Raw genomic sequence first — 27,158 nt, 5'->3', positions numbered from 1 at the left:
ATGTTATGAAATGTAATTCAAAATTTAGGATTATTGGTGCATTTTTAGGACCCTTAGATATTTTTCATGCGTTATAAGCACTTTGCAAATGTTGTAACTTTTTATTTTTTTTAGATTTTATCTTATTTTTAAGCTTGTCAAATAATTCCATCTTTACATGACTTGTTGACATGGCCTATCTATGAGTAATATGATATTTAGTGAAATCTAGTATAGTTGATGCATGTTTGGGACCTTAGATATTTTTCATATGTTCTAGATACTTTTAAATATATTTTAGAATTTTTGTTTTGATTTTATTTCATCTCTAGGCTTGTTAAATAACTTTATCTTTACATGACTTGTTGTTCTATCCTATTTATGAGTAATAATATGTTTTATAGAGTAATAATATGTTTGATTAAATATGGGATGATCTATGCATGTCTAGGCTCTTCAGGCTTTGGGGTTGTATTGTAGACACTTTGAGTATGTTGTATAATTTTTTTTATTGATTTTATCCCATTTCTAACTATTTTATTTTGATTTATTTTTGTAACTCCCTATATTTTGTCCAATTTCTATATATCTTATGTAAACTTGCTAGTTTGGCCCTTATGTATGCCTTTGACCTTTTGCATTATAGACTTCTCATGCATTTTAGATGAGCCTTTCCCTATAGCATGATCCCCCCTTTTGCTATTTTATTTGGTTTTATTTTGTGATTGCATACTTGTTGGCAATTTTGAACCTTGTGTATGTTTAGTGTGTTTTATCCCACTTTGATGTTAGTTTAGCATTTCTTGTTTCTTAATTTGAGTTGTGTACTTCTTGTATATATTAGGAGATTTTTGTTTTGATATCATATCCCTAGGAAGGCCTCAAATGCATCCTACGACGTACATAAATCAAATGTTAACCCCAAATTAGGTTGAATGAGATCATGTTAAACCCTCAAATAAAATGTTTGTTTTTTATTTATTTATGATGTATGTATATATATATATATATAAGAATATACGTATATTTTCTAAAAGATGTACCTAGGGTTCTACCATGTTAGATCGAGTTTTGGAAGGCCTTAAATGCATCCTGAGGCATACATAAGTCAAATATTAAACCTAAATTAGGTTGAATAAGGTCATGCTTAACCTCAATTAAGTGTACGTATTTCTCTAAAGGATGTACGTATTTTTCTTAAGAAAGTACACATTTTTTTAAATGATGTAACCTAGGATTTTACCATACCAAATAAGGTTAAGGAAGGCCTCAAATACATTCCAAGGCATACATAAGTCAAATCTTAGACCCAAATTAGGTCAAACTAACCTTAAATCAAATGTATGAATTTTTTTTAAAAATGTACCTAGGGTTTTACCATATGGAATGAGATTTGAAAAGGCAAGCCTCAAATGTATCTTGGGGCTTACATAAGTTAAAATTTAGACTCAAATTAGGCTGAATGAGAGAACTATTCAATTCAAATCAAATAAACATATTTTTCTTAAGGATGTATTCAATGTTTTACAGAGTGAAATAGGGCATATGAATTTCTCAAATAAATGTATTTGTTTGTTAGACCCAAATTAGGCCAAATGAGCGAACAATTCAACTCAACTCAAATGTATGTAGTTTTCTAAACTTTATAAGTATTTTTCTATTGATTGTAACCAACGTTCTACTATGTCAAATGAAATATGAGAAGGACTTAAATGTATCTCAAGGTCTACATAAGTGAAACCTCGTGTCCAAATTAAATTGAATGAGAATAGGATTGAACTCAAATGAAATTTACTTTTCATTTTTACTAGATGTACCCTTTTATTTTACTTTTTTAAAGAAAGTATATAGTTTTCTAAAAGATGCATGCAAATGTAAAAATAAAAAATAAAACCTTAAATTATATTTACAAAACAAATAAATATTTTATTTAACATCTATATAAAAAAAATCTTATATCCTAAAAATTTAAGTGATAAAACGTGAATTTTAAATTTGAACCTTAAATTTTCAAATGTATTATTATAATTAATATTTAAATTTATTAAATATATTATTTGTAGGATATGTTATAAAATATGAGATTTTTTACCACTATGGTAACTTGTAGATGATCATCCATAAATATCTTTTATAACTCCTTATAAAATGGAAGGAACCCTAATGAAATTATATTGAGTTTTCTAGTGCATTCCATTCTTTTTTTCTTTTTTTCTTCTTCTCCCACTTTGTTTTACAACACGTTATCAGCACGACGCTCTAAGTGTATAGAAAAATATAAGAATACTTGAGGTAGAAAAGAAAAGGACAAGAATGCTTAAGATAAAAAAAAAAAAAAAAAAAAAATCATCTACAAAATTTCTTATAGGTATGTAGCCTTATTCACTTTGAATGAAACATGAATAGCATGCATTATATTATTATAATTTTTATTTACTTTATCTTTTAACCAGAAGCTATGTAAATCATATTTCGTGTAATTATAGATTTTAATTATTTAATAACTAGAAGTTATACAGAAAAATTTTCATAACTAGAAATTATGAAAAATATGCATAATCTTTAGATGTTATAAGGTAAATTACAAAATTACAAATACATAATCGGAAGTTATACATAAAATCCCTAATTATTTTTTAATTATATTATATAACTGAAAATCATATAAAACAACATTATATGGTCAAAATTTATATAATGAATAGTTCATAACTTGAAATTATATACAAATCCAAACTTACAAATATATAGCCAGAAGTTATGTATATAACTCATAATTATTTGTTTTTAATTATACACTATAAGTGGAAGTCATACAAAATAATATTATATAGCCAAAAGTTATAAAATGAATAGTTCATAACTTGAAGCTATACATAAATCTACACAATGAATAGTTCATAGCCTGAGGCTATGCACAAATTTACATATAAAAAAAAACAATTCATAGCCTCAAGATATGTACAAATTTAAATATTTTCTTGTTCTGATAAAATAATCATAGTCTAAAGTTATGAAAGATATTAATTTTTTATTTCTTTAATTTCTTTTAATTATATTGTGTAACTGGAAGTTATACATAAATAGTTCATAGCCTGAAACTATGCACTGATAAAAAATAGTTCATAGCTTGAAGCTATGTACAAATTTGCATATTTTCTTATTTGACAAAATAATCATAATTCAAAGTTATGAAAAATATTAGATTTTAATTTTTATTTCGTATTCACTTATTTTTCACAACAAAAATTATGGAAAACATTTTTTTGTTAACATTTGTTTCATAACCAAAAACAATACATACAATTTCTAATTATCTTGTATAACCAGAAGTTATGCAAAACAAAATTGTCATTTAACAATTATGTTCCTAGAAGATACATAACTTTTTTCTTTTTTTTTTTTTTAATTTTGTTATATAACCAAGAGTTATATTATAACATAATTATCAATTTACTTAAATTTTAATTATTATAGCCTAAAGCTATGAAAAAAAATTTAGTAAATTAATAATTTTTAAAACTCGTATAGCCAAAAGATATATGAATATATATATATATATATATATATATATATATAACCAGAAGTTATATAAATATTATTATTTATAACTCAAAGTTATGAAAATAAGAAAATTAATCTTCTTTGTGCTAATCAAAGGTTATGCCAAAGTTATTAATATGTATTTTCTTATAGCTAGAAGCTAGAGAGAACAAAATTGTTAACTAACAATTTTGTACGACTTTATAAAATTTATATAACCAAAAAGTTATAATGAAATATATTATAACCTGAAGTTATGATAACAAACATATAGATAATATTAAAATATTATCAAAAGATTAATATTTTGTACATCAAGTTATACAAATTGGTAAGTGTTTGATAGTTTTTATAAATTTCTATTATTAGAAGTTATACTGTTATTAGTAGAAAAATTTACATATAAATGTGGAATTTTGGATTGCATGTAAGTATGATATTTTTGTATTAGAGGTGATAGTTTGGAATATTTTTTTTTTATTCTAGTTGTTTAATACACAATAATCTTTTGATTTAGAAAATTGAGATTTTTTGAATTCATGTGAAATATATGACTTGGTCATATAATTAATAAATTGATTTTGCATATCAAGTTTCTTTATAACATGTTTTTATGATTGAAAAATTTTGAGTTATATAAAATAATATATATATTGCCTATTGCTACATATAGTATTTTTATTAATGCAATAATTTCATTATCCAAAAATAATTTTGAAATTACAATATTTTCAACTATTGTTCCCAATATATTATGTTATATCTTTACATATATATATATATATATATATATATATATATATATATCTAGATGGATTTATAGTATTTCAATTAAAGTTTTGAGACAACAAGATGCTTTAAATCATGATATGTTCTCTTGAAATTTTGATTTATGAATTATATTTTGCATATTGGTTTAGATCATAATAATATTTTTGAATAAAATTATTGATATATCACTACAATTAGTTTGATTATTGAAATACTTCTTAGTTATTTCATGTATAAATTGCTCCACACTTACAAAATCAAATGTGTGAGATATTTAAGAAATATATAACTTTAAAGTATCATTTTCATATTTGTTTTATTGTGTTATATATGCTCTCATTGCTTTTACATAACTTATTAAGTTAAGTCATCATCAATGACTAATATTTTTCCATTGATTTTAACTTCTTCTCTATGATAATATTTCTTCAACTATATTAAAGTGAGGTTTTTATGACATATTTTATAACTTGTTATTTTGATAAAACTCTTGTCTCATTAATTGCACAACATTGATGACAAACAATGTTAATACTATATAAAGTGATAGAAACCTAATTAAAGGCTCCAAAAGAGCTTATACTATGTCACTAATAGTATTTGATTCCATGTGAATGACACTTTATACGATGCTAGATTTAGAAGAATCTTGTAAGACCAACTTGGTCCCCCAGGGTAAAAGGTCGTATGGATATATATTATAAAACCAGAAGTTTTTATTTAGTGACTAATCTACCTATACACTTGAAAAATAGAATGACATGTTGCGCAGATTATTATTTTAATGAGACAATTTTCTTGTTGTTAGGGGGAGAAGAGTCAATTCCAAAAGAACGGCGTGAAATTATGCATTGATTTTGACTTATCTTAATCCTCGTACTAATCAATGTGAATTGGAAGTTCAAAAGATTATTTATTTGCAAAAAATTGAAAATCAACTACCAAATGCTTTCATTGATGCAAAGAAAGTGACAAAATCATTTTCACTAACCTAGAATATTCTAATATGAATTGATGTCCTTCAAGGATAATTAAATAATGAGTTGATGTCCCTGAAGGATAATTAAATAATGAGTTGATGTCCCTGAAAGACAATTAAATAATGAGTTGATGTCCTTGAAAGACAATTAAATAATGAGTTGATGTCCCTGAATAACATTTAAATAATGAGTCTAAGACAAGCTTGAAGCGTGGTAAACCTTAAAAAGGCAAACACATTCCCTAGAAGAGGAAAACATTAGGAAAGATATATGAAATATGGCACTCTTGAAGAACCTGCATATAAAGTGAGTTATTAAAATGATTGATTAGTCTCAAACAACCCTTGAAGAGACACAGTTTAAACAAGTAGCCCTATGAGAGACATATGTTTTACAATTAGCTTCTGAAAGGGTACAAGTACCTGATATTGATGAGACCTCAATTATTTACTTATATATGAAGAAAAATGGGATTGAAATACTCTTGTCATTGACAATATATTTTTCTTTCCAAGTAGCTATTGGCATCATAAGAAATGATGAGGATCTCAAACCATAAACTATGGATGAATGACAACATAGAAAAAATTGGCCAAAATGGAAAGAATACATCCCGACAAAATTAGACTCATTAGAAAAATGAGAAGTATTTGGACTTATAGTTTAGACGCCTGAAGTTGTCAAACTTGTTGGGTATAAATGAAATCACGAGATATAAAATGTGACTCATAGCTCAAGGTTTCCCGCAGAAACCTAGTATTGACTACGAGGAAACATATTCTCCTATGATTGATGCAACCATATTTAGATATCTAATTTGTTTAACAATCTTAGAAAGATTGGATTTGCGACTCATGGATGTCGTTACTATATATTTACATGGATATTTAGATTGGATCTTTAGATAATGACATATATATATATATATATAATATATATATATATATATATATATATATATATATATATATATATATATATATATATATATATATATATATATATATATATATATATATATATATATAATCCCTGAAGGATTTCAAATGCCTGAAACAACTAATTGAAAACATTGTAGCATATATTCAATTAAGCTACAAAGATCCTTGTATCGATTAAGCAATCTAAAGACATGTGGTACAATCACTTCAATGAATATTTGAAGTGAGAAGTATGTATGTTTTACCTTATTTGTCTATGCATATTCATTATGTTGAATATTTACAATTATTATAGTATATGGAACATTGAATTTTGTTAGAACTCCTAAAGAACTTACAAAAATAGTTGACTATTTGAAAAGTAAATTTGAAATGAAAGATCCTGGAAAACAAAAATTTTCCTTGACCTACAGATCAAGTGCTTTTCAAACGAAATATTAGTTTATTAGTCAACATAAACAAAGAAAGTCTTCAAACACTTTCATATGGATAAATCACATCTATTAAATTCTCTGATGATAGTTCATTCACTTGAAGTGAAAAAAGACTTCTTCTATCCTAAAGAAAATAATGAAGAACTACTTGGTCCAAAAGCACCATATTACAGTGTTATTGGTGTATCGATGAATCTTGCAAATTATACATGACCAAATATTGCATTCCTTGCTAATTTACTTGTGAGATATAGTTCTACACCAACTCAAAGACATTGGAATAAAATCAATCATGTAATACAATAACATGGGTCTATGTTATTCCGAAGAATCATAATCTTAGTTGCTTGAATATGTAGATGCTAACTATCTTTTAGACTCCCACAAAACTCGATCTCAAATGAGGTATGTATTTATTTATGGTGGTACGATAATATCGTGGAGATCAATCAAGCAAATAATGGAAACATATGGACTACCCTCCATTAGAGGTAATGCTACCGAGTTGCACAAATTAAAAAAATGATACATTAAAAATGATAGAATTAAGCATATATCACCCAAGTCTTTTACTTTCATTAACTCTAGAAAAGTGATGAAATTGTTATTCGACAAATAAGATCAAGTGACAATTTAGTAGATCTATTAACAAAGGCATTGTCAATTACAATACTCAAGAAGCTCATTAGAATACGTCGACTCAAATATCTCTATGTTGTGCTTTTATAGAAAATATAATCATGTCAACATGAGGGAGAGCTAATTGATAAGAATATCACTACATTGTACTTTTTTTCCCTTCGTCTAGGTTTTATCCCATTGGGTTTTACTGACAAAGTTTTTAATAAGGCAATTGTAGTAATTTGAAAGAATTTTGTACTCTTTTTCCTTTACCAGGGTTTTTCCCAGTAAGGTTTTAATAAGGCATATTCTTATGATCATCCAAGGAGGAGTGTTATAAAATATGAGATTTTGTACCACTATGGTAATTTGTGGATGATTATCCATAAATATCTTTTGTAACTTTCTATAAAATGGAAGGACTCCTAATAAAATTTTATTGAGTTTTCTCGTGCATTCTATTATTTTTTTCATGTTTTATTCTCTCTCAATTTGCTTTACAACAGGATACTATTTTTATTATATGTTGATTATATATTTAATTATTTGTTTATTATAATTTTGTGTTTAATGTGTTAAAAATGATCAAAATTAATAAATATTAATGTTAAAAAATGAAAAAAAATTTGAAATTTGTTATAAAATATAAAATTTTATCGAATTATGGGAACTTGTGGATGATCATCTATATTGATGTATATCTCGTTGTGACTTCCTATAAAAGGGGAGACCACTAATGAAAATTGATTCAATTTTCTTTTATTATACTTTTCTTTGAGGATTTTTGTTTATTCTCTCTTTATTTTTTTTCTCATTCTTTTATTTTACAACACGTTATCAACACGATACTATGAGTATATAGAAAAAGAGAAGAATGTTTAAGATAGAAAAATATAAGAATTTATCTATAAAATTTCTTATAGGTATGTAACTTTATTTTCTTCAAATGAAATATGAAAAGTAGTATGCATTGTATGCTATTATTATAATTTTTATTTGCTTTATCTCATGTCCAAAAGTTATGTAAATCATATTTCATATAATCAAGTCAAAAGCTTGTAATTGTATATATTTTAATTATTTAATAACTATAAGTTATATTATTAAAATTTTCATAACCAGAAGTTATGAAAAATATGTACAATCCTCATAACTAGAAGTTATAGGGTAAATGAGAAATTAAAAATACATGGCCGAAAGTTATGCATATGATCTCTAATTACTTTTAATTATATTATATAACTGGAAATTATATAAAACAACATTATATGATCATAAGCTATATAATGAATAGTTTATAGCCTGAAGTTATGTACAAATCTATACAATGAATAATTCATAGCCTAAAGTTATGTACAAATCCAAAATTACAAATACATAGTCATAAACTATGTGTATAACTCCTAATTATTTGTTTTTACTCATACAATATAACTAGAAGTTATACAAAATAATATTATACAGCTAGAAGTTATAAAATGAATAGTCCATAGCCTGAAGTTATGAATAAATCCACACAATGAATGGTTCAAAGCTTGAAGCTATGCACAAATCTACATAATGAATATTTCATAGCTTGAAACTATGCACAAATTTACATAAAAAATAGTTTATAGTCTGAAACTATGTACAAATTTACATATTTTCTTGTTTTGACAACATAATCATAGTTTGAAACTATGAAAAATATTAACTTTTAATTTCTTTTAATTATATCATGTAACTAGAAGTTATACATGTTGGGAACCCTGATTACTTTGTTCCCATGCCCTGGATTGTGTTGGGTGCATGCAAATCTATCATAGGTTCTCTAAATCTATCACAACAAATAAACAGGTATTAAAAAACAATATAGATACAATAGAAAACATAGATCTAGAGAATAAAGTCACATACCTTTTATTCAGATGTTCCTGGATCAATTCCAATCGATGTAGATAACTCCAAAGTCATAATGAATTTTGTAAACACCATGATCTTTCGCCCAATGACTTTTCCTTGTGTCTAGGCATTGAGATAGTGGAGATCTCAAGGGTAGAGGTTAGGGTTCTCTCTCTAAACCGAAATGGAGAATGACAAGACTTGGAAACCCTAACCCTTATAGGGGTATTTATGAGCTTCCTATTAGGCTTAAGTGACTTGAGCTCACCATGGGCTTGGGTCACTTAATCTAGTACAAAAAAATTACTAATTGATTAATTAACCATACAAGGCCTAATTAATCAATTAGTCCAATCTAGAGATACCACTCACTTATCCTTGTGCAACCTTATGTAATTACCAAAATGCCCTTATGCACAAAAGTAAACTAAAAACCAATCCAACCCTCATAAGTTATGCTAACAAGGAATATGATCTCAGAATGGGGACCACTAGGACCCATAAGAGTACTGGCTCCCTCATAATCAAATTTTGAAATTGACTCAACATCCCACTATAAAGAGTCAATTGCACTCCAGTACTCTATGTAATTACAACGAGACACCAAGTGTTCAGGTCTATGACCTACTATCTATTGCATGTAGACTCTTCATGAACTGTTGTTCGTAATCTAACAAGGTAGTGCTATCACCTATCAAGATTACCTCTTAAATCCTTAAGTTACCGATCTCACTTATTATGTGATCAAATGACAAACTTTAACTTCAATGAGCATATGTCAAATTTCATGAAAAGAATTACTATGGTCACAGATTTCATAATCACATGTCCTTTGGATCACTTAAGGAGACACACTGTCTTAATCACATAAGATATCATGGTGCCTCTGTTGAGAATACTTATTGCCACCAACCTCCATTAATAGTAATCTAATCCATAGGGATATATGATCACTTTAAAGTCTCACCCATAGGTCAAAGCCTCCTATTGATTTTGACACAGACTCAATATCCTCTCAAAGTTTAAAGTCCATGCAGTATAATAGCTTAGTGAATCATGACAATTGATAGTCTTTCATCATGATTCGCCATAGGTCATGTCTAGTGTGCATCACATATACTAGTATACTCACCATGGGAAACTGATCCCGACGACCAAGATAAGTCATCCCTCCAATTAAGAGGTGGTGCACTATAGTCTCTACTGGATTGCCCAAATCCATTAACCAACTGTGAACAACTTATCTACTTACAAAGAACCCATGATTTGCATCTTTTGTGCAACTCCTAATGCACCTAAGTCATGTACAATGTAAGACACATGGGTTGAATGCTAAAATCATTGTCAATACACCAAAGAGATAGTAAGAAGATAGTTAAGTCTAACTTTGTTACATTATGTCTTACTTTTAAGGACTCAATCCCAATAATACATGAATAGTTCATAGCCTGAAGTTATGCATAAATTTACATAAGGAATAGTTCATAACCTGAAGCTCTGTACAAATTTGCATATTTTCTTGTTTTGACAAAATAATCATAACTCGAAGTTATGAAAAATATTAGCTTTTAATTTTTATTTCGTATTCATTCATTTTTCATAACCATGAATTATTGAAATAATTTTTATTAACAATTTTTTCATAGCCAGAAGCTGTGCACATAATTTCTAATTCTCTTGTATAACCAGAAGTTATACAAAACAAAATTGTCAATGAACAACTATGTAGCTAGAAGATACAAAAAAAAAAATTAATTTTGTTGTATAACCAAAAGTTATATCATAACATAATTGTCGATTGTTTAATGTTATTATAACATTACTCAAATTTTAATTATTCATAGTATGAAGTTATGAAGAAAAAGTTAGTAAATTAATAATTGTTAAAACTTGTATAGCCAAAAGCTATATGAAAGAAAATATTTTATTATAAACTTATATTATTTAGCCAAAAGTTATATAAATATTATTATTCATAACCTAAAGTTATGAAAATGAGAAAATTAATATTCTTTGTACTAATAAAAGGTTATGTCAAAGTTGATAATATGTACTTTCTTATAGCTAAAAGTTATAGAGAACAAAATTGTTAACTAACAATTTTGTACAACTTTATGAAATTCATATAACCAAAAGTTATAATGGAATATATTATAGTCCGAAACTATGATACCAAACATATAGATAATATTTATATATTATTAAAAGATTAATATTTTGCATATCAAGCTATACAAATAGGTGAGTGCTTGATATTTTTTTTATGAACTCTTATTATTAGAAGTTATACTATCACTAGTGGAAATTTTTACATATAGATGTGAAATTTTGGATCGCATGAAAGTATGATAGTTATACTTAATATTCTTATGTTAGAGGCGATATTTTGAAATATGGTTTTATTCTAGTTGATTACTACACAATAATCTTTTGATATAATAGTTGAGATTAATGTTAATCTTTGTTTTCCAATATCTAATGTAAAATATGCTTGTTTCATATAAAATGTTGAGATTTTTGGATAACATATGTACTTATATCTTGAAAATTTTGGATAATATCTTTTATTTGAATTTACTTGTTGAAAATTTTAATAATGAAATTATGTGTTGAAAATTTTGATTATTTGTTTTGGATACATGTGAAATATATGACTTGGTCATATGATTAATAATTTGATTTTGCATGTCAATTTTCTTTAAGACATGTTTTTATGATTGAAAATTTTTGAGTTGTATAAAATAATATATATTATTGTATGTTGTCACATATGGTATTTTGATTAATGCAATAATTTTATTATTCAAGAATAATTTTGAAATTACAATAGCTTCAACTATTATTTTTTATATATTTTGTTACATCTTTATAAATATATATATATATATATATATATATATATATATATATATATATATATATATATATATATATATATATATATATGGATTTGTAATGTTTGAATTAAAGTTTTGAAAACAACAAGATGGTTTAAATCATGATATATTCTCTTGAAATTTTGATCTATAAATTAATTTTTGTTTAAATAAAATTATTGATCTATCACTACAATTAGTTTGAGTATTGAAATACTTCCTAATTATTTCATGTATAAATTGCTCCACACTTATAAAATCAAATGTGTGAGATATTTAAGAAATATATAACTTTAAATTATCTTTTCTATATTTTTGTGATGTTATATATGTTTTTATTGCTTTTACAAAACTTCTTAAGGTAAGTCTTCATCGATAACTAGTATTTTTCTGTTGATTTTAACTTTTCTTCTATAATAATATTTCTTCAACTCTATAAGGATGAGGTCTTTATGACATGTTCTATCACTAGTTATTTTGATGAAAATTTTGTCTCATTTGAACTTGCTCCTATGAACTTGGGCTAAACTGAAACTTTGGGGACCTCACTTCCTTTAGTATGATGTGAACAACTACGGAATTGGCCATGATGACATCCAAAATGAACTACACACTCGCACTACATTAGACTGCATATGAACATACACAAGGCTCGAAAACCGATCAAGCCCAAAAGGGTGGCCATGGGGTGCCATACAAAAATAATAATAAAAAAAATAAAAATTGGGTGCATGTGACACCCCTAAGATAAATGCAAGTGTCGAAAGACAAAATTGAGGGTCTACAGTGTGAACCAACAGTTCAAAAGATTATTCATTTGCAAGGACTTGCAAATTAATTACTAAATGTTTTCATCGATGCAAAAAAAGTGACAAAATCATTTTCACTGATTGAGAATATTCCAGTAGGAATTGATGTCCCCAAAAGACAATTAAATAATGAGTTTAAGGCACGCTTGAAGTGTGGTACACCCTAAAAAGGCAAACACAAGGAAAAATATATGAAAAGTGACACTCTTGAAGAAATTGCATATAAAATGGGTTATTAAAATAATTAATCAATCTCAAGCAGCCCCTGAAGAGGCACAATTTAAACAAGCAGCCCTAAGAAAGACATATATTTTATAATAGCTCCTGAAAAGGTACAAGTACTTGATAATGATGAAATCTCAATTATCTACTTATATATGGAGAAAAATGGGATTGAAATACTCTTGTCATTGATAATATATTTTCTTTCCAAGTGACTATTAACATTATAAGAAATGATGAGGATCCCAAACAAAAAACTATAGATGAATGTCAACATAAAAAAGATTGGCTAAAATGGAAATAATATATCCCGACAAAATTAGACTCATTAGAAAAATTAGAAGTATTTGGACTTGTAGTCCAGACGCCTTAAGTTGTCAAGCTTGTTGGATATAAATGAGTATTTATAATAAAGTGCAATGAGAAAAATGAAATCACGACACATAAAACCTATATGACTTATAGCTCAAGGTTTTTTGTAGAGACCTAATATTGATTACAAGGAAACATATTTTCCTATGATGGACACAATCATATTTAGATATCTAATTTGTTTAATAGTCTTAGAAGGACTAGATTTGCGTCTCATGGATGTCGTTACTGCATTTTTATATGGATTTTTAGATAATGACATATATATGAAAATCCCTCAAGGATTTTAAATGTTTGAAGCAACAAATTTAAAACATTGTAGCATATACTCAATTAAGCTACAAAGATTCTTGTATCAATTAAGCAATCCAAAGGCATGTGATACAATCACTTCAATGAATATTTGAAACAAGAAGTATGTATGTATTACCTTATTTGTCTATGCACATTTATTATGTTAAATATTTACAATTATTATAGTATATGTGGAATATTTGAATTTTGTTGGAACTCCTGAAGAGCTTACAAGAATAGTTGACTATTTGAAATGTAAATTTGAAATGAAAGATCTTGGAAAATAATTTTTTTGTTTCGACCTACAAATCAAGTACTTTTCAAACGAAATATTAGTTTATTAGTCAACATATAGAAAAGAAGTCTTAAAGCACTTGAAGTGAACAATGACTTGTTTCATCATATGGATAAATCTCATTCATTAAGTTCACCTATAGTTGTTTATTCACTTTAAGTAAAAAAAAGACTTGTTTCATCATAAGGAAGATAATGAAGAACTACTTGGTCTAGAAGTAGCATATTACAGTGTTATTAGTGCATTGATGTATATTGCAAATTATATACGACTAGATATTGCATTTTTTGTTAACTTACTTGCGAGATATAGCTTTGCACCAACTAAGAGACATTGGAATAAAGTCAATCATGTACTACAATAACATGAGTCTATGTTATTTGAAAATATCAAAATTGTTTGAATTTGTAGATGTTAGCTATCTTTCAGACCCTCACAAAACTCGATCTCAAATGAGGTATGTATTTATCTATGGTTGTACGACAATATCGTGGAGATCAATCAAGCAAATAATGGAAACATGTGGACTACCCTCCATCAGAGGTAATGCTACCAAATTATATAATATTGTATGCATTGCACAAATTAAAGAAGAACTCATTTAAGGGTGATAAAATTAAGCATATATTTCCCAAGTTCTTTTACATTCATCAACTTCAGAAGAGTAATCAAAATGCTATTCAATGAGTAAGATCAAGTGACAATTTAGTATATCTATTCATAAATACATTGTCAATTGCAATACTTAAGAAGCTCATTGGAATACGTTGACTTAAAGATCTCCATGCTACACTTATAGAGATAATATAATCATGTCAACTTGAGAGGGAGCTAATTGATAAGAATATCACTACATTGTACTATTTTTTATTTCATCCAAGTTTTGTTCTATTGAGTTTTATTGACAAAATTTTTAATGAGGTAGTTGTAGTAATAAAAAAAAATTTTGTACTCTTTTTCCTTCACTAGGATTTTTCTTAGTAAGATTTTAATGAAACATATTCTTATGATCGTCAAAGGGAGAGTTTTATAAAATATAAGATTTTATTGAATTATGAAAACTTATAGATGATCATCTATATTGATGTATATCTTTGTGTGACTTCTTATAAAAGGGAGACCTCTAATGAAAATTAATCCAGTTTCTTTTACTCTATTTTTCTTTGAGGATTTCTGTTTATTCTCTTTTATTTTACAATGAAATTAAAAATGTTTTACTATAGAATATGTTTGTGTATAAAAAAGAAAAGAAGAAAAAAAAAAGCGAGTACTATAGGTGTTTAGTAGTGACGTGCGAGGCTTCTAGATGTGAGATATGGGGAACATTAAAATAGAAGGGTTATAGGTAAGAAGTGGCTTGTGATAAAAGTTAAAAAGGGTAATTTGAGGATTCTCTTTAGATTACACTGTTGAATTGCACGCATTAAGAATAATGTTTCCCTTCTTGTGGGCTGAAATATGAAAGTTTGAATTTAGAAGGGTATATTTTTCGTAGCTAGTGTATGAACTATGAAGCATACTTCTCCCATGATAAAATGGCGCTTAAATTCATGTGTGGTCAGTGGTCAGTGGTACTGCTACTCGAAGAAAAGTCGATCCCTGATCAAACCCTGCGTCTGATTCTGTTGAAGAGCTCGGGCAGGGACGCGTAGATCCACTCCGGCGCACCTTAGAGACGGCCACATTTTGATTTTTGAGTTAGACGGAAAAGCGCGCGAGGACCAATCGAAAAGGAGAGGGAGAGCGAGAGCAAGAGAGAGATCGATGAGTTCAAAAGATAGTTGCAGAAACGAGCTCCGATTTGCAATTCGTCAACTAAGCGATCGTTGCCTCTACTCTGCTGCCAAATGGTATCCCGATACTTTCAAACCCTAACTCCTTTACTGAATCCATATCTCTGTGGTCTTGCCCATAAATGGAAGAAAAAAAAAGGAAAAGAGAAACGATTTTGTTTAATTAGAAGTGTAATATTGAGGTTTGTTTGTGTTTACCCAAAAGGAGCGGAGCTGATTTTGGTTTTGTTTGATCACTGTTTTCAGGGCAGCAGAGCAGTTGGTGGGGATCGAGCAGGATCCGGCCAAATTCACACCATCGCACACCAGATTCCAGCGAGGTAGCTCCAGCATTCGCCGGAGATTTCGCACTAATGAGATTGCTTCCACACCAACCGCCGGCGTGTCTTACGTATCTACACCAGTGCTGGAGGAGGACGAAGCCGTAGATGGTGATTTCTACCTTTTAGCTAAGTCGTATTTTGATTGCCGGGAGTACCGTAGGACTGCTCATGTGCTTCGTGATCAGACTGGAAAGAAAGCTGTGTTCTTGCGATGTTATGCTCTTTATCTGGTTCGTCTCACGCTTGTTTGATCATCTTTTTTGGTTCGAATTGGTCATTCATCTATCATTTCATGGTTTTGACCTTTCATTATGTTGTGCCTGTGGACGCTATCTACGGTGGCAGGGGTTGGGATGGGGAAAGGGAAAGTTCCAGGTTCAATTCCATGTCACAGAAAAAAGAAAAAGGGTAAAAATATTACATACGAAAACCTGGATATTTTTTTTTTTTTAATTATTAGGAATTATTGCTCCAGTATGGTGTTTGTTGATTATGAAAGTTAAATTGGTGCGCTGCCAGTTTGAGTTTGGTTAAGCCGGCAGTTTGAGGTTGGTTTGCGCATTGGAGTGTCAAATGAACCCTATCAGTCAACTGGTCTACGGTTTGCAAACCCAAGAAAAAAGGGGTCTCGGCCTTAGAAATCTGTCTGTTTTAAACTCTGCTTTTCTGGACAAGTGGGTTTGGAGATTTGCGTCTGAAAGAGAACCTCCATGGAAGCAAGTTATTATTGGCAAGTTTGGAAAGAAAGGGGGATGTTGGTGCTCCAGTGTGCAAAGGAAGGCTTTGGTGTAGGATCAAGGAAGGCAATAAGGTACAAATGGGAGGTTTTTAAAAGTAGAGTTCACTTAATTGTATGAGACGGAAGGAGGTTAAAGTTTTGGTTTGATAGACAGTGTGATAACTCCCCTTTGAGAGCTTCATTCCCCTTCTTATATGCCATTGCTAGTTCAAAAGACTTATGGGTAGCAGATGCATGAGAGCAGGTTGGGGAGAGGGGTCTTTGGAGCCCTTAATTTTTAGGGGAATTCCATAATTAGGAATTAGAGATGGTGGAAACCTTTCTGAGAACTCTTCAAAAGCATATAGTGAGACAGGCAATAGAGGATAGAATGTTTGGTTGGAGTCTAAAAGTGGTGAGGTCTTAGGAAAAGCATTCTGCACCTTCCTGGCTTCAAAGGGTTCAGAGCCCAGCTAATATTATTTGGTATCTATGGATTTTGTCGATAGTGGGGAATTTTTTTTGCATGCAAAGCATCATGGGGTAGGATTTTGGTTTTGGACTATTTGAAAAAGAGAGGTGTGTTTGTAGCAAACAAATGTTATATGTGTAAGCAGAAAGGACAATTCGTTGACTATATTCTTCTACATTGCGTCCTAGCTAGCATATTGTGCTAGTTGTTCTTTTCCATGTTTGGGATAGCTTGGGTGATCTACTCTTCAACAAGACACATGATGCAGCTGGAAGGGATTCTATGTTGGGAAGAGACAGAGGAGAGTGTGGACGATTGCCTCTTTATGTTTTTTTTTTTTTTTTTGGGACTATTTGGAGAGAGTAAAATCAAAGAACTTTTGATAATTTGGAATATGCAAAGCAAGGGCTCAACTATTTATTTATGTGCAAGTTTTTGGATTGTATAAGGCATTGTATAGAGGAGGCATCTATGTTTATGGTGGATTTTGTTGATTGGTTGGGCTTAGGTTGGGTCAGAGATAGAATTGTGTCTTTTATTTTTTATTCTTTTTGTTGAGGACTCTTTGTATACTCCCTGTATACTTTGTTGTGTCTTGTCTATATCACTTTCTAAATATTTTCATTCTCATACATATATATATATATATATATATATATATATATATATTGATTACCAAGGAACCTTCCATGGTTGGTCTCTTCAAACTCTCCATAAGGACCCAAACCTTAATGTATTGACTGCGCACACCGCAATTAGCATCGGGTAATATAGGATGACCAACCAATTGCAGGAATCGAACTCGGGACTGTGCGCCTCTACCATGCATCCTAACATTTGCCCTAACCAACGGGGCACGCTGATAGGCTATATATATATATTGTGTGTTCATAAAAAATTATGGAATACATTAGGGCTTTGTATAAGATTACCAATCCATACCTCCTGTGGTGGTGGCATGTGAAGCAGATTCTGAAGAGATGTTTAATCAGTACTACTTGTGGGGATTGATATTGTTGCTATAAGAGGCATGAAGTAATGCAATTGGTGGATTTGAAATTTAGTTTTTGGAAAAGAAAAAAATGTCTTGATGAGATTTGTGATATCATACCATGTATGTCCAACCATGAGTTGATTGTAGCATTGTACTTGACCAAATTGAAAGCTATACCATATGTAGATAGTTTCTGTTTCTTTTTAGTGTCTTTAGAATAAGCATTTTCAGTAATTTCCGATACAAAATTGTTTTTGTATCTTCACACAACCAAACATTGTGATGTAATTTGGTTAGGTCTGGTTCATGGGTAATTCATGCCCTTGTGCTGACTGCTGACCTGAGAAACTTAGGTGTGAAACTAACTGAGAGTTCTTTGTTGATCATATATCATCAGGTTCATGGGATCATTATATCTGGTAGACTTGTTTGACATGTAATGAGTTGATTTCACTTTAGTATAAGCATATTTCATTTTAGTTCTAATGCATGAACTGGATGTAGCTTAGATTTTGGGATGTACCATGTCTATCCACCATTGTCTCCCTTCTCTGGCTTTGAATATTGTTTTCTTAATTTACTCCTTTTTAACCTTTAATTAGATTTCCAGAGTCCAGACAAATTGATTAATGAATTTGGGCTGATTTATTTACTTCAGACACCATTCTGTTACATGAATGACTTTCATTAAAGGGGTGGCCTTCTAAATATGTTGGGGACTGCAATTACTAGTTGGACCTGCTTATGATTGACCTGCTTATCATTGGTGTTATAGTTCTGTTCACATGCTTACACTGCCAATACATTATGTCACTCCTTACAGAAATACTTTAACATTATCCAATGCATTTTAAACTGGTGCACTTATCTGATATTGATTCAGTTGAGGTGATGTATAGACATAGCTCTATCACTTCCTAAAAGTTCTATTTACTTATTTTTCTACTTTTAAATGCTTCATGTAGGCTGGGGAAAAGCGCAAAGAAGAAGAAATGATAGAACTTGAGGGACCATTGGGTAAGAGTGATGCTGTGAACCATGAACTGGTTTCTCTGGAAAGGGAGTTGTCAACGCTCCGCAAAAATGGCACTGTCGATCCCTTTGGACTGTATTTATATGGACTTGTGCTCAAAGAGAAAGGCAGCGAAAATCTTGCCCGTACAGTACTAGTGGAGTCAGTGAATAGCTACCCCTGGAACTGGAATGCTTGGACAGAGCTGCAGTCTTTATGCACTACAATTGACATTTTGAATAGTCTTAATCTCAATAATCATTGGATGAAAGACTTCTTCCTTGCCAGTGCTTACCAAGAACTCAGGATGCACAATGAATCCTTGGGAAAGTATGAATATTTACAAGGCACTTTTAGTTTCAGTAACTACATTCAAGCTCAGATTGCAAAAGCCCAGTACAGTCTGAGGGAATTTGAACAAGTAGAAATAATATTTGATGAGCTTTTAAGGAATGATCCTTATCGAGTTGAAGACATGGATATGTATTCCAATGTGCTCTATGCAAAGGAATGTTTCTCTGCTTTAAGTTACCTTGCTCACAGGGTATTCTTGACTGATAAATACAGACCCGAGTCTTGTTGCATTATTGGAAACTATTATAGTTTGAAGGGGCAGCATGAGAAGTCAGTTGTGTATTTTAGAAGGGCACTCAAATTGAACAAAAATTACTTATCTGCTTGGACACTCATGGGTCATGAGTATGTTGAGATGAAGAACACTCCAGCTGCTGTTGATGCCTATCGAAGGGCTGTAGATATAAATCCGTGTGATTATCGAGCCTGGTATGGGTTAGGACAAGCATATGAGATGATGTTTATGCCCTATTATGCTCTTCATTACTTCCGAAAATCAGTTTTCCTGCAGCCAAATGATTCTCGGTTGTGGATTGCCATGGCTCAGTGCTATGAAACTGACCAGCTTCAAATGCTTGAGGATGCCATCAAGTGTTACAAAAGGGCAGCAAATTGTAATGACACAGAGGCAATAGCACTGCACCAGCTAGCAAAGCTTAGTAAGGAGCTTAAGCGTTCTGAAGAAGCTGCATTTTACTACAAAAAGGATTTAGAGAGGATGGAAGCTGAAGAGAGGGAAGGGCCAAATATGGTTGAAGCTCTGCTTTTTCTTGCTACATATTACAAATCCCAGAAGAGATTTGAAGAAGCAGAGATCTATTGCACCCGTCTTCTTGATTACACTGGCCCAGTGAGTTTCTCTTATAAACCTTTTTTCTCATGTGTTGTTTACATAAAAGATTAATTACCCATTTTACAATTCATGAATAACGATTGACAACAAAAACTTTACCTCAGCTCTATTGACCTTTTGTGTTTTGCAGGAGAAAGAAACTGCAAAGAGTTTACTCCGGGGAATGAGAAAAGCACAATCTGGTTTCCCTTCTATGGATATTGAACATTTGCCCCCCTAATACTTGTCTTCATGTGAAAGTGGTATAAAAATCTTTGAAGTAGGTGTGACTTTCCCTAGTTTCTGCCTTTGGAATTTAGCGATGAAAAGCTTGGGATAGGTCAAGTACTAAGTGAGAGCATGTCCTGGACTTCAATGCTGCAGAAAATTTTTTACCTTTTTTTTTAACAATTATCTAAACTATCTTACTAGTTTCATGATTGTGTCCCAACATTGGTGTTTTTCCTCAATATGGATAGAGTTTATTTATATTTATTTAGAAAGAAATGGATATCACCTTTCCCAGAGTTCCAATTTCAATGTTGCACCACAGTTCTCTGGGGCACGAGTTTTGAGTACAATAAATGGTTTGTCTATATTTTTATGGAGGTTGTAGCATCCACTATACCGTAGCTAGATGCCCTATAAAATCCATTTCAAGCTTGAGGATCAGGTGGGACTCACTTGGAAGTTATTTATAGGACCAGTATCAGGCTCGAACAGCTATTCTTATGTTTACCTACCTAACATACTTTTTATCAAAGTATAAAGAAATTTTTTGTTGCCAATGCCATGTGACTGTGTAGTATTCTTTGGATTCTGGATTTGATAACTGTACATTCTTTCCTTTCCATATTTGTTATCATGTTTTATCACATACTAGCTATTGAGGCGCACACACGATGCACTTGCAATGCAATAAATTATTAGTTTTGCAAGTAATTGTACAATAATATAAATATCAAATTGAAAATACATTTAGTTAGATAAATAGTTAGATTAATGCTATGTTTGGTTCCCAAAAAATTTGAGAGAAAATGCAAGGGAAAGAAAATATAAAGGAAAAGTAGAAGGAAATAAAAAATGAAGAAAAATAAAAAATAAATTAAAAGTCGATAAATTTTTTTTTTTGTTTCAAATTCATTTTATTTATTTTAACTCATTAATATAAAGATTAAATAATTTAAAAATACATAAAATTTTAATTAATTTTAATTATATTTGATTTTTTTTATATTTTTTATATGACAATCAAATATGAAAAAAATCATTTTCCTAGGTATTTTTTTTTCTTTTCTTAATAGTTTCCGGTAACCAAACATAACCGGTTTTGTCCGCAACCTCATTAATAGTTTTTTCCAAACATCTTCACCATATCTAAATAAGTAGCAATACAAAAACAAAAAAGTAGGTATTTTAATAAAACTAAATTTTCTGGCGAAACCTTTTGCCTAGGGATGGCAACGGGGCGGGTTTTTTCGGGTACCCGCCCCGCCCCGTCCCATTAGGGGCGGGACGGGGTTAAAATTTATTAAACGGGTTTGGGACGGGTTTGAGATTTTTTTTTAAAACCCGGGGCGGGTTCGGGGCGGGTTCGGGTATTGCCCCACCCCGCCCCGTTTACATATAAAATTAATTTTAAAATTTAATTTAATTTAATTTTAATATTTTTAATATATAGATAATAATAAATTTTTTTAATAAAATAAGTTATAAAAAATATAATAATTTTATTATTTATAAAATATATTTATTTTAATGTAATTAAAATTTTTTAAAGTAATAAAAAAAATTTTAAAAATTAAAAAAAAAAAAAAAAAGCTAAACGGGGCGGGGCGGGGCGGAAATGGGAATTTCCCATACCCACCCCGCCCCGTTTATTTTTTTAAATGGGACGGGGATGAGAATTGGTTTTGCTAAACGGGGCGGGGTTGGGATAGGGGCGACCCGTCCCGAACCCGCCCCGTTGCCATTCCTACTTTTGCCCTGCTATCCATTGCAACCTGGGGCCTAGTTTTTGAGAAGCAGCTGGGTCTTGGATTTCTTCTTACTCCCAAGCCGTACATCTCTTAAGATAAAGGTAAAAAAATTAATAAAACAAAATTATCTCACAATTAATTAACATTGTCTAAATATTTATAAAAGCATTTGTTGATTACCAAATGTAATTTAATTTTACATTATTTTAAGATAAACAAGTTATATGATATAATAAATTAAAAATGATCCAAATATAAATATAATATTTATACCATATAAAAATAATTATTGATTTTCTAATGTAAACATGTTATTAAATCATTATTTTTATAATTATGATTTTTTAAAAAGGTTTGTTTTAAATAATTATTGATTTTCTAATGTAATTTAAAATATTAAAAGACAAAAAAAATACATGATATAATAAATTAAAAATGATTCAAATGTAAATATAATCTCTTTACCGTATAAATACATGTCACATGCTAAACTATCCATGTTATTTATTAAATCTGATGTTGTATATAAATTACCAAATATTACTCTATCAAATATTAAATTTGATGCTGCATATTACCCAAAACTCTCCCCCAAATCCCGATCATAGTTGAGGGTCATAGTAGTTGAAGGAATCTGATGTTCGGTCCACTCAAATTAGCATCGATGTCAATGAATTACCATCCACTAGCATCAATATCAATTGTGGTGAGGTAAGTGAGCCCTCATCCTTCTGGTCTCTCATCTTATAGATTTCGAAGGATGTCATAGTTGGATTAAATTGGAATATTTCTTCTTCTTCTTTAATTTTGATGGCGGACAAAATTGATGATTTCAAACTGATATTTGAGAATCTTACGATCAGACTTGTCACAACCAGTGTTGAGGTAGATACGACGACTAAGCCGATACTTTGAACCTTGGTTTGACAACTCTTGGGCTTCGGGCTTTAATTTTTAGGGGAGTCTCTCGACAGCTTTTCTGATTTGCAAGTAGCTAGAGAGGTCTCGTTCTTCATTTTAATAACTGTAGAAGAGCTTCTGCCATTTTATAGTCTAAAGAAAGCCCCTTGGAGAAGAGGGTTATAAGATAATCTATGCTTGATGTGGGTAATGGTTTGTGTGGATGGGAAGCTCAATTGTACAGTCTGCTAGTCTTTGTCCTCGTAGTATTTTATAGTGGAAACTGCTGTAGATCAGACTGACCTGAGAAAACGCACAGCAATGCCCCTTTTTGCAAGTATGAACTGCTAAGCAGCACAACATAAACATGGGGTTCTACAAAATGTCTACCAAAATACTTGAGGAGTTTTTTAATGCCGTGTTGTGTGAGAGAGGAAATGCTCATTGACAACTATAATGCTATATGGGAAAATAGAAATTAAATTTCTTTTATTTAAACTTGGAAATGTTAATTTACACATATGAGAGAGAGAGAGAGAGAGAGAGAGGGAGGGATGCGAATGATACAAAGCAGAACATTTAAAAGACATTGTGCAGACACCAAGGATTGTAATCTCGAGTGAGTTTTGCACTGCAATCTACTTCATCCTGAAATCGCACTGTGGTCTACTTCAGCCTGAAATAAGTACCGACTTGGGAAAGATACGAAGCAGAACATTTCTAAGGCATTCTGCAAGATAATAACTCTTAAGGTGTCACATAATCCCAACATACTTAAAGAGGTTTGAATTATCAATTACGTTGGAGTTTTTATCTGTTCTCACAAGCTCATGGTCTCCTATGTATATTAACTGCTTCTTCCTTGCAAGAGGTGACAGGATATCTTCATCCAATCTGACAAAATCCGTAGGAAGACTCCTGTTGAAGGAGGCACAGGAGCGTAGGAAATCCTGGATTTGTATCAAATCGAAGGTTGATCAATAGTGATACCATTTCAACGAGTGACATTTTTATTTCTTAGGACAATCAGAAAGAATAGGCAAGTTCATCAAAATCGACAGTCAAATTAATACGTAGAGTTCTTCCTCGTAGAAATTAAAGGTTTGAGAGCAATCGATTTGCCATTTTTATGTGATTGAAGTCCAGGGCACAGGGAATCTCTCTCTCTCTGTGAGAATAGTAGCAGAAGCATGAATGCAATACGAAACGCGTTCTCTCTCTCCCTCTCTCTGAGAATAGTAGCCGAAGCATGAATGCAATACGAAATGCGTTCAACATTTAAGTGGAACCCAGTTACAGATTCCTAACCTATTGACCGGATGCTGACCTTATCAACAAGTCGAGGAGTTATTTATAGCTGACAAATGGGTGCTTTTGAAAAACACAGGCATCTACAGATGGCCAACAGTTGCATTTTTCCAATTTCCGATGTGTTGATTCCGTTAATTACATAACTGACCATCAGTAAAGGGGACACCAGATTTATGCGATAGGCAATTCATCCACATGACTTTTCAAGTCAATCCCTTGATCGTGAAAATTCCAGTAACTTTCATTAATGTGAAACCTGTAGAATCAAGAATAAGACAATTGGAAGTTTGGAACCAAGACAAAGGTCGTACTTACCTCGTTGATGATTGGAGAGCTTCATAACTGGATAAACGTCTACGATTAGCTGCCAATAACAAAAAGAGTTCAGTATCAAGCATTTCATTGAATCTTCCCACAACCCCATATAAAACCCTATTGTTTGTTAGTAATTTGCAGCACTTGGAGCCCTGTGTGCAGGATTGCATGCCAAATAGGGGACAAATTTGGGCAACTTCATGTGGTTGCAGCCTGAGCAGCAGGTCAGCACACAAATGACCAAAATTATTTCCCAATTCTCCATGTATAGAACATGGGAAATTACAGAAACCAGACACAAAATTTGATTTAGCATCATTACATGATTTAATTTAAGTTACTTTCATGTAAACATTTTTTTAGTCCAGAAAAATTCGCCGCATTAAGTTTGAAGACATTAATTTGATAATCAATTAATCAAACAGATACCTACAAATGTGAAAGAGAGAGATAAAGAAATTGCCAAGTTAATGAGTTAGCGAAAATGTAAAAAGCATAAGCCCATTGCTACAAGCGCACAGAAAAATGTATCCAAGTAAAATTCCTACATAATAGCTAACGGCAAGAAATACAAAATGCAAATATGTGGTCGGTTAGACAACTATGAGTATGTGTAATTTATAGAAAAATGAAATTAAAGCATAAAAAACATTTAATATCACATAAAGTGTTTCAGACAAGGCGTATATACTATTAACAGCACAGGAGGTTTCTAGACTCCTCACTACTAAGTTTTGATCCACTGGACCACTTCTTTTTAATGAAAATGGCTATGGGATTTAGATTAAATTTTTCTATGATGTGTATCAAAGTGTCAATATCATTTATTAAGTTTTATTATTCCGCTTGTTCAAGGTTTAATATATTTTTTAAAAAAACAATTTTTTGTTCATTAAAACAAAAGAAATAGTCTTCCTAATTTAAAAATATATATTTGATAGGCTTTTGATAAAAAAAAAAAAAAAGTAATTTTTTAAGAATGGATTTTAGCATTTGTTTAAATTTTTTATTGAAAAGTACTATTGACAAATAGAAGCATATCCAACTCTTTGAGAATCGATAATAATGATTCATTTTCAGGTATATTAATTACACGGTTCTTATTTATAGGTGCCATCTACGCAAAGTAATGTCTTATCTCTAATCCAAAAAACGATGCAGATATACCATCCTATGAAAGAAAAATTATATTGTAATTAGACATAATATGTTAGAGCACCATAAGAAAGCATTTTAAATGGACTACATTTTCATTACCTTCCAATATACAAAGTTTTCGATAAACTAAAGTTGGCCTTAGGGGCCACTTACAAAATGTGTATATATATAAGGAAATAACTACATGCCAACAATTTATTGAAAAAGAAACAAAAAGAAAAGGTTAACAATGGTCACCTGCCTTGTTGTTCATCCTTAGGAACATGCTTGGTATATGTTTCAACTATGTCCTCATCTAAAAATATTGGAGAACTACAAAGTGAGTATAACTTAATGAATAATAATATAATACAAGTGTTAGGATGGTTAGTCCAAAATAAAAAGAAAGTTTCATCATATATGTAACACTCATCATAAATAAATATATAGAGTAACAATCAAATAGTCATACAACATTGGACGACCTGATGTGTGATCAATCAACCACATACATAATCCATAACTATAGTGTCATCCAAATTATTCTGTCATTTGTCTACAAAGTAAAGGCCCACTCTTATTCAAAATTCCATACCCATTAATTTTTCAATTAAAGTTCCACTTAATGCATGGCCCAAAATCAATACCTCCCATCTTCAATGCCTTCAGCCCACCCCTGATTTTATTCATTTCAATTCATTTAACTCCCTTCACCATCCCATGATTGTGGCCCATATTTCAAATGGATTAACTGTTGGCCCCACATCATTTCCTATCCACCTTCCACTATCCCATAAAATTCTGAAACCAATACTCCATGGTAGAATTTCATCTATTTTAATATAATTTGTTTAATATTTGATTTAGATTTAATTCAAAATTTTCTCGAATATTTCTTGTTGTCATAATTTCTCTAAAAAATAAAAGTCCAGGACATGTGTTTATCTCCTTTTTAATTAAAAAGGGCCCATTTTATTTTATTCTCATTAGCCCAGTCTCA

At 30.5% G+C, this 27,158-nt stretch overlaps 1 protein-coding gene across 1 annotated transcript; it reads left to right on the top strand.

Moving 5' to 3' along the window:
• The first annotated feature begins 15,448 nt into the window (after positions 1-15,448).
• On the top strand, positions 15,449-21,304 carry LOC117919349 (anaphase-promoting complex subunit 8-like). The gene is made up of 4 exons (XM_034836530.1): positions 15,449-15,868; positions 16,058-16,364; positions 19,284-20,534; positions 20,668-21,304. Exons 1-4 carry the CDS (start codon positions 15,783-15,785, stop codon positions 20,755-20,757), a joined length of 1,734 nt encoding a protein of 577 aa, XP_034692421.1. The 5' UTR covers positions 15,449-15,782; the 3' UTR covers positions 20,758-21,304.
• The last annotated feature ends 5,854 nt before the right edge of the window (positions 21,305-27,158 follow it).

The sequence above is a fragment of the Vitis riparia genome, chromosome 7, assembly GCF_004353265.1.
Source record: "Vitis riparia cultivar Riparia Gloire de Montpellier isolate 1030 chromosome 7, EGFV_Vit.rip_1.0, whole genome shotgun sequence".
In the NCBI taxonomy this organism is placed as follows: domain Eukaryota; kingdom Viridiplantae; phylum Streptophyta; class Magnoliopsida; order Vitales; family Vitaceae; genus Vitis; species Vitis riparia.
This window is presented reverse-complemented; position numbering and strand designations above follow the sequence as displayed.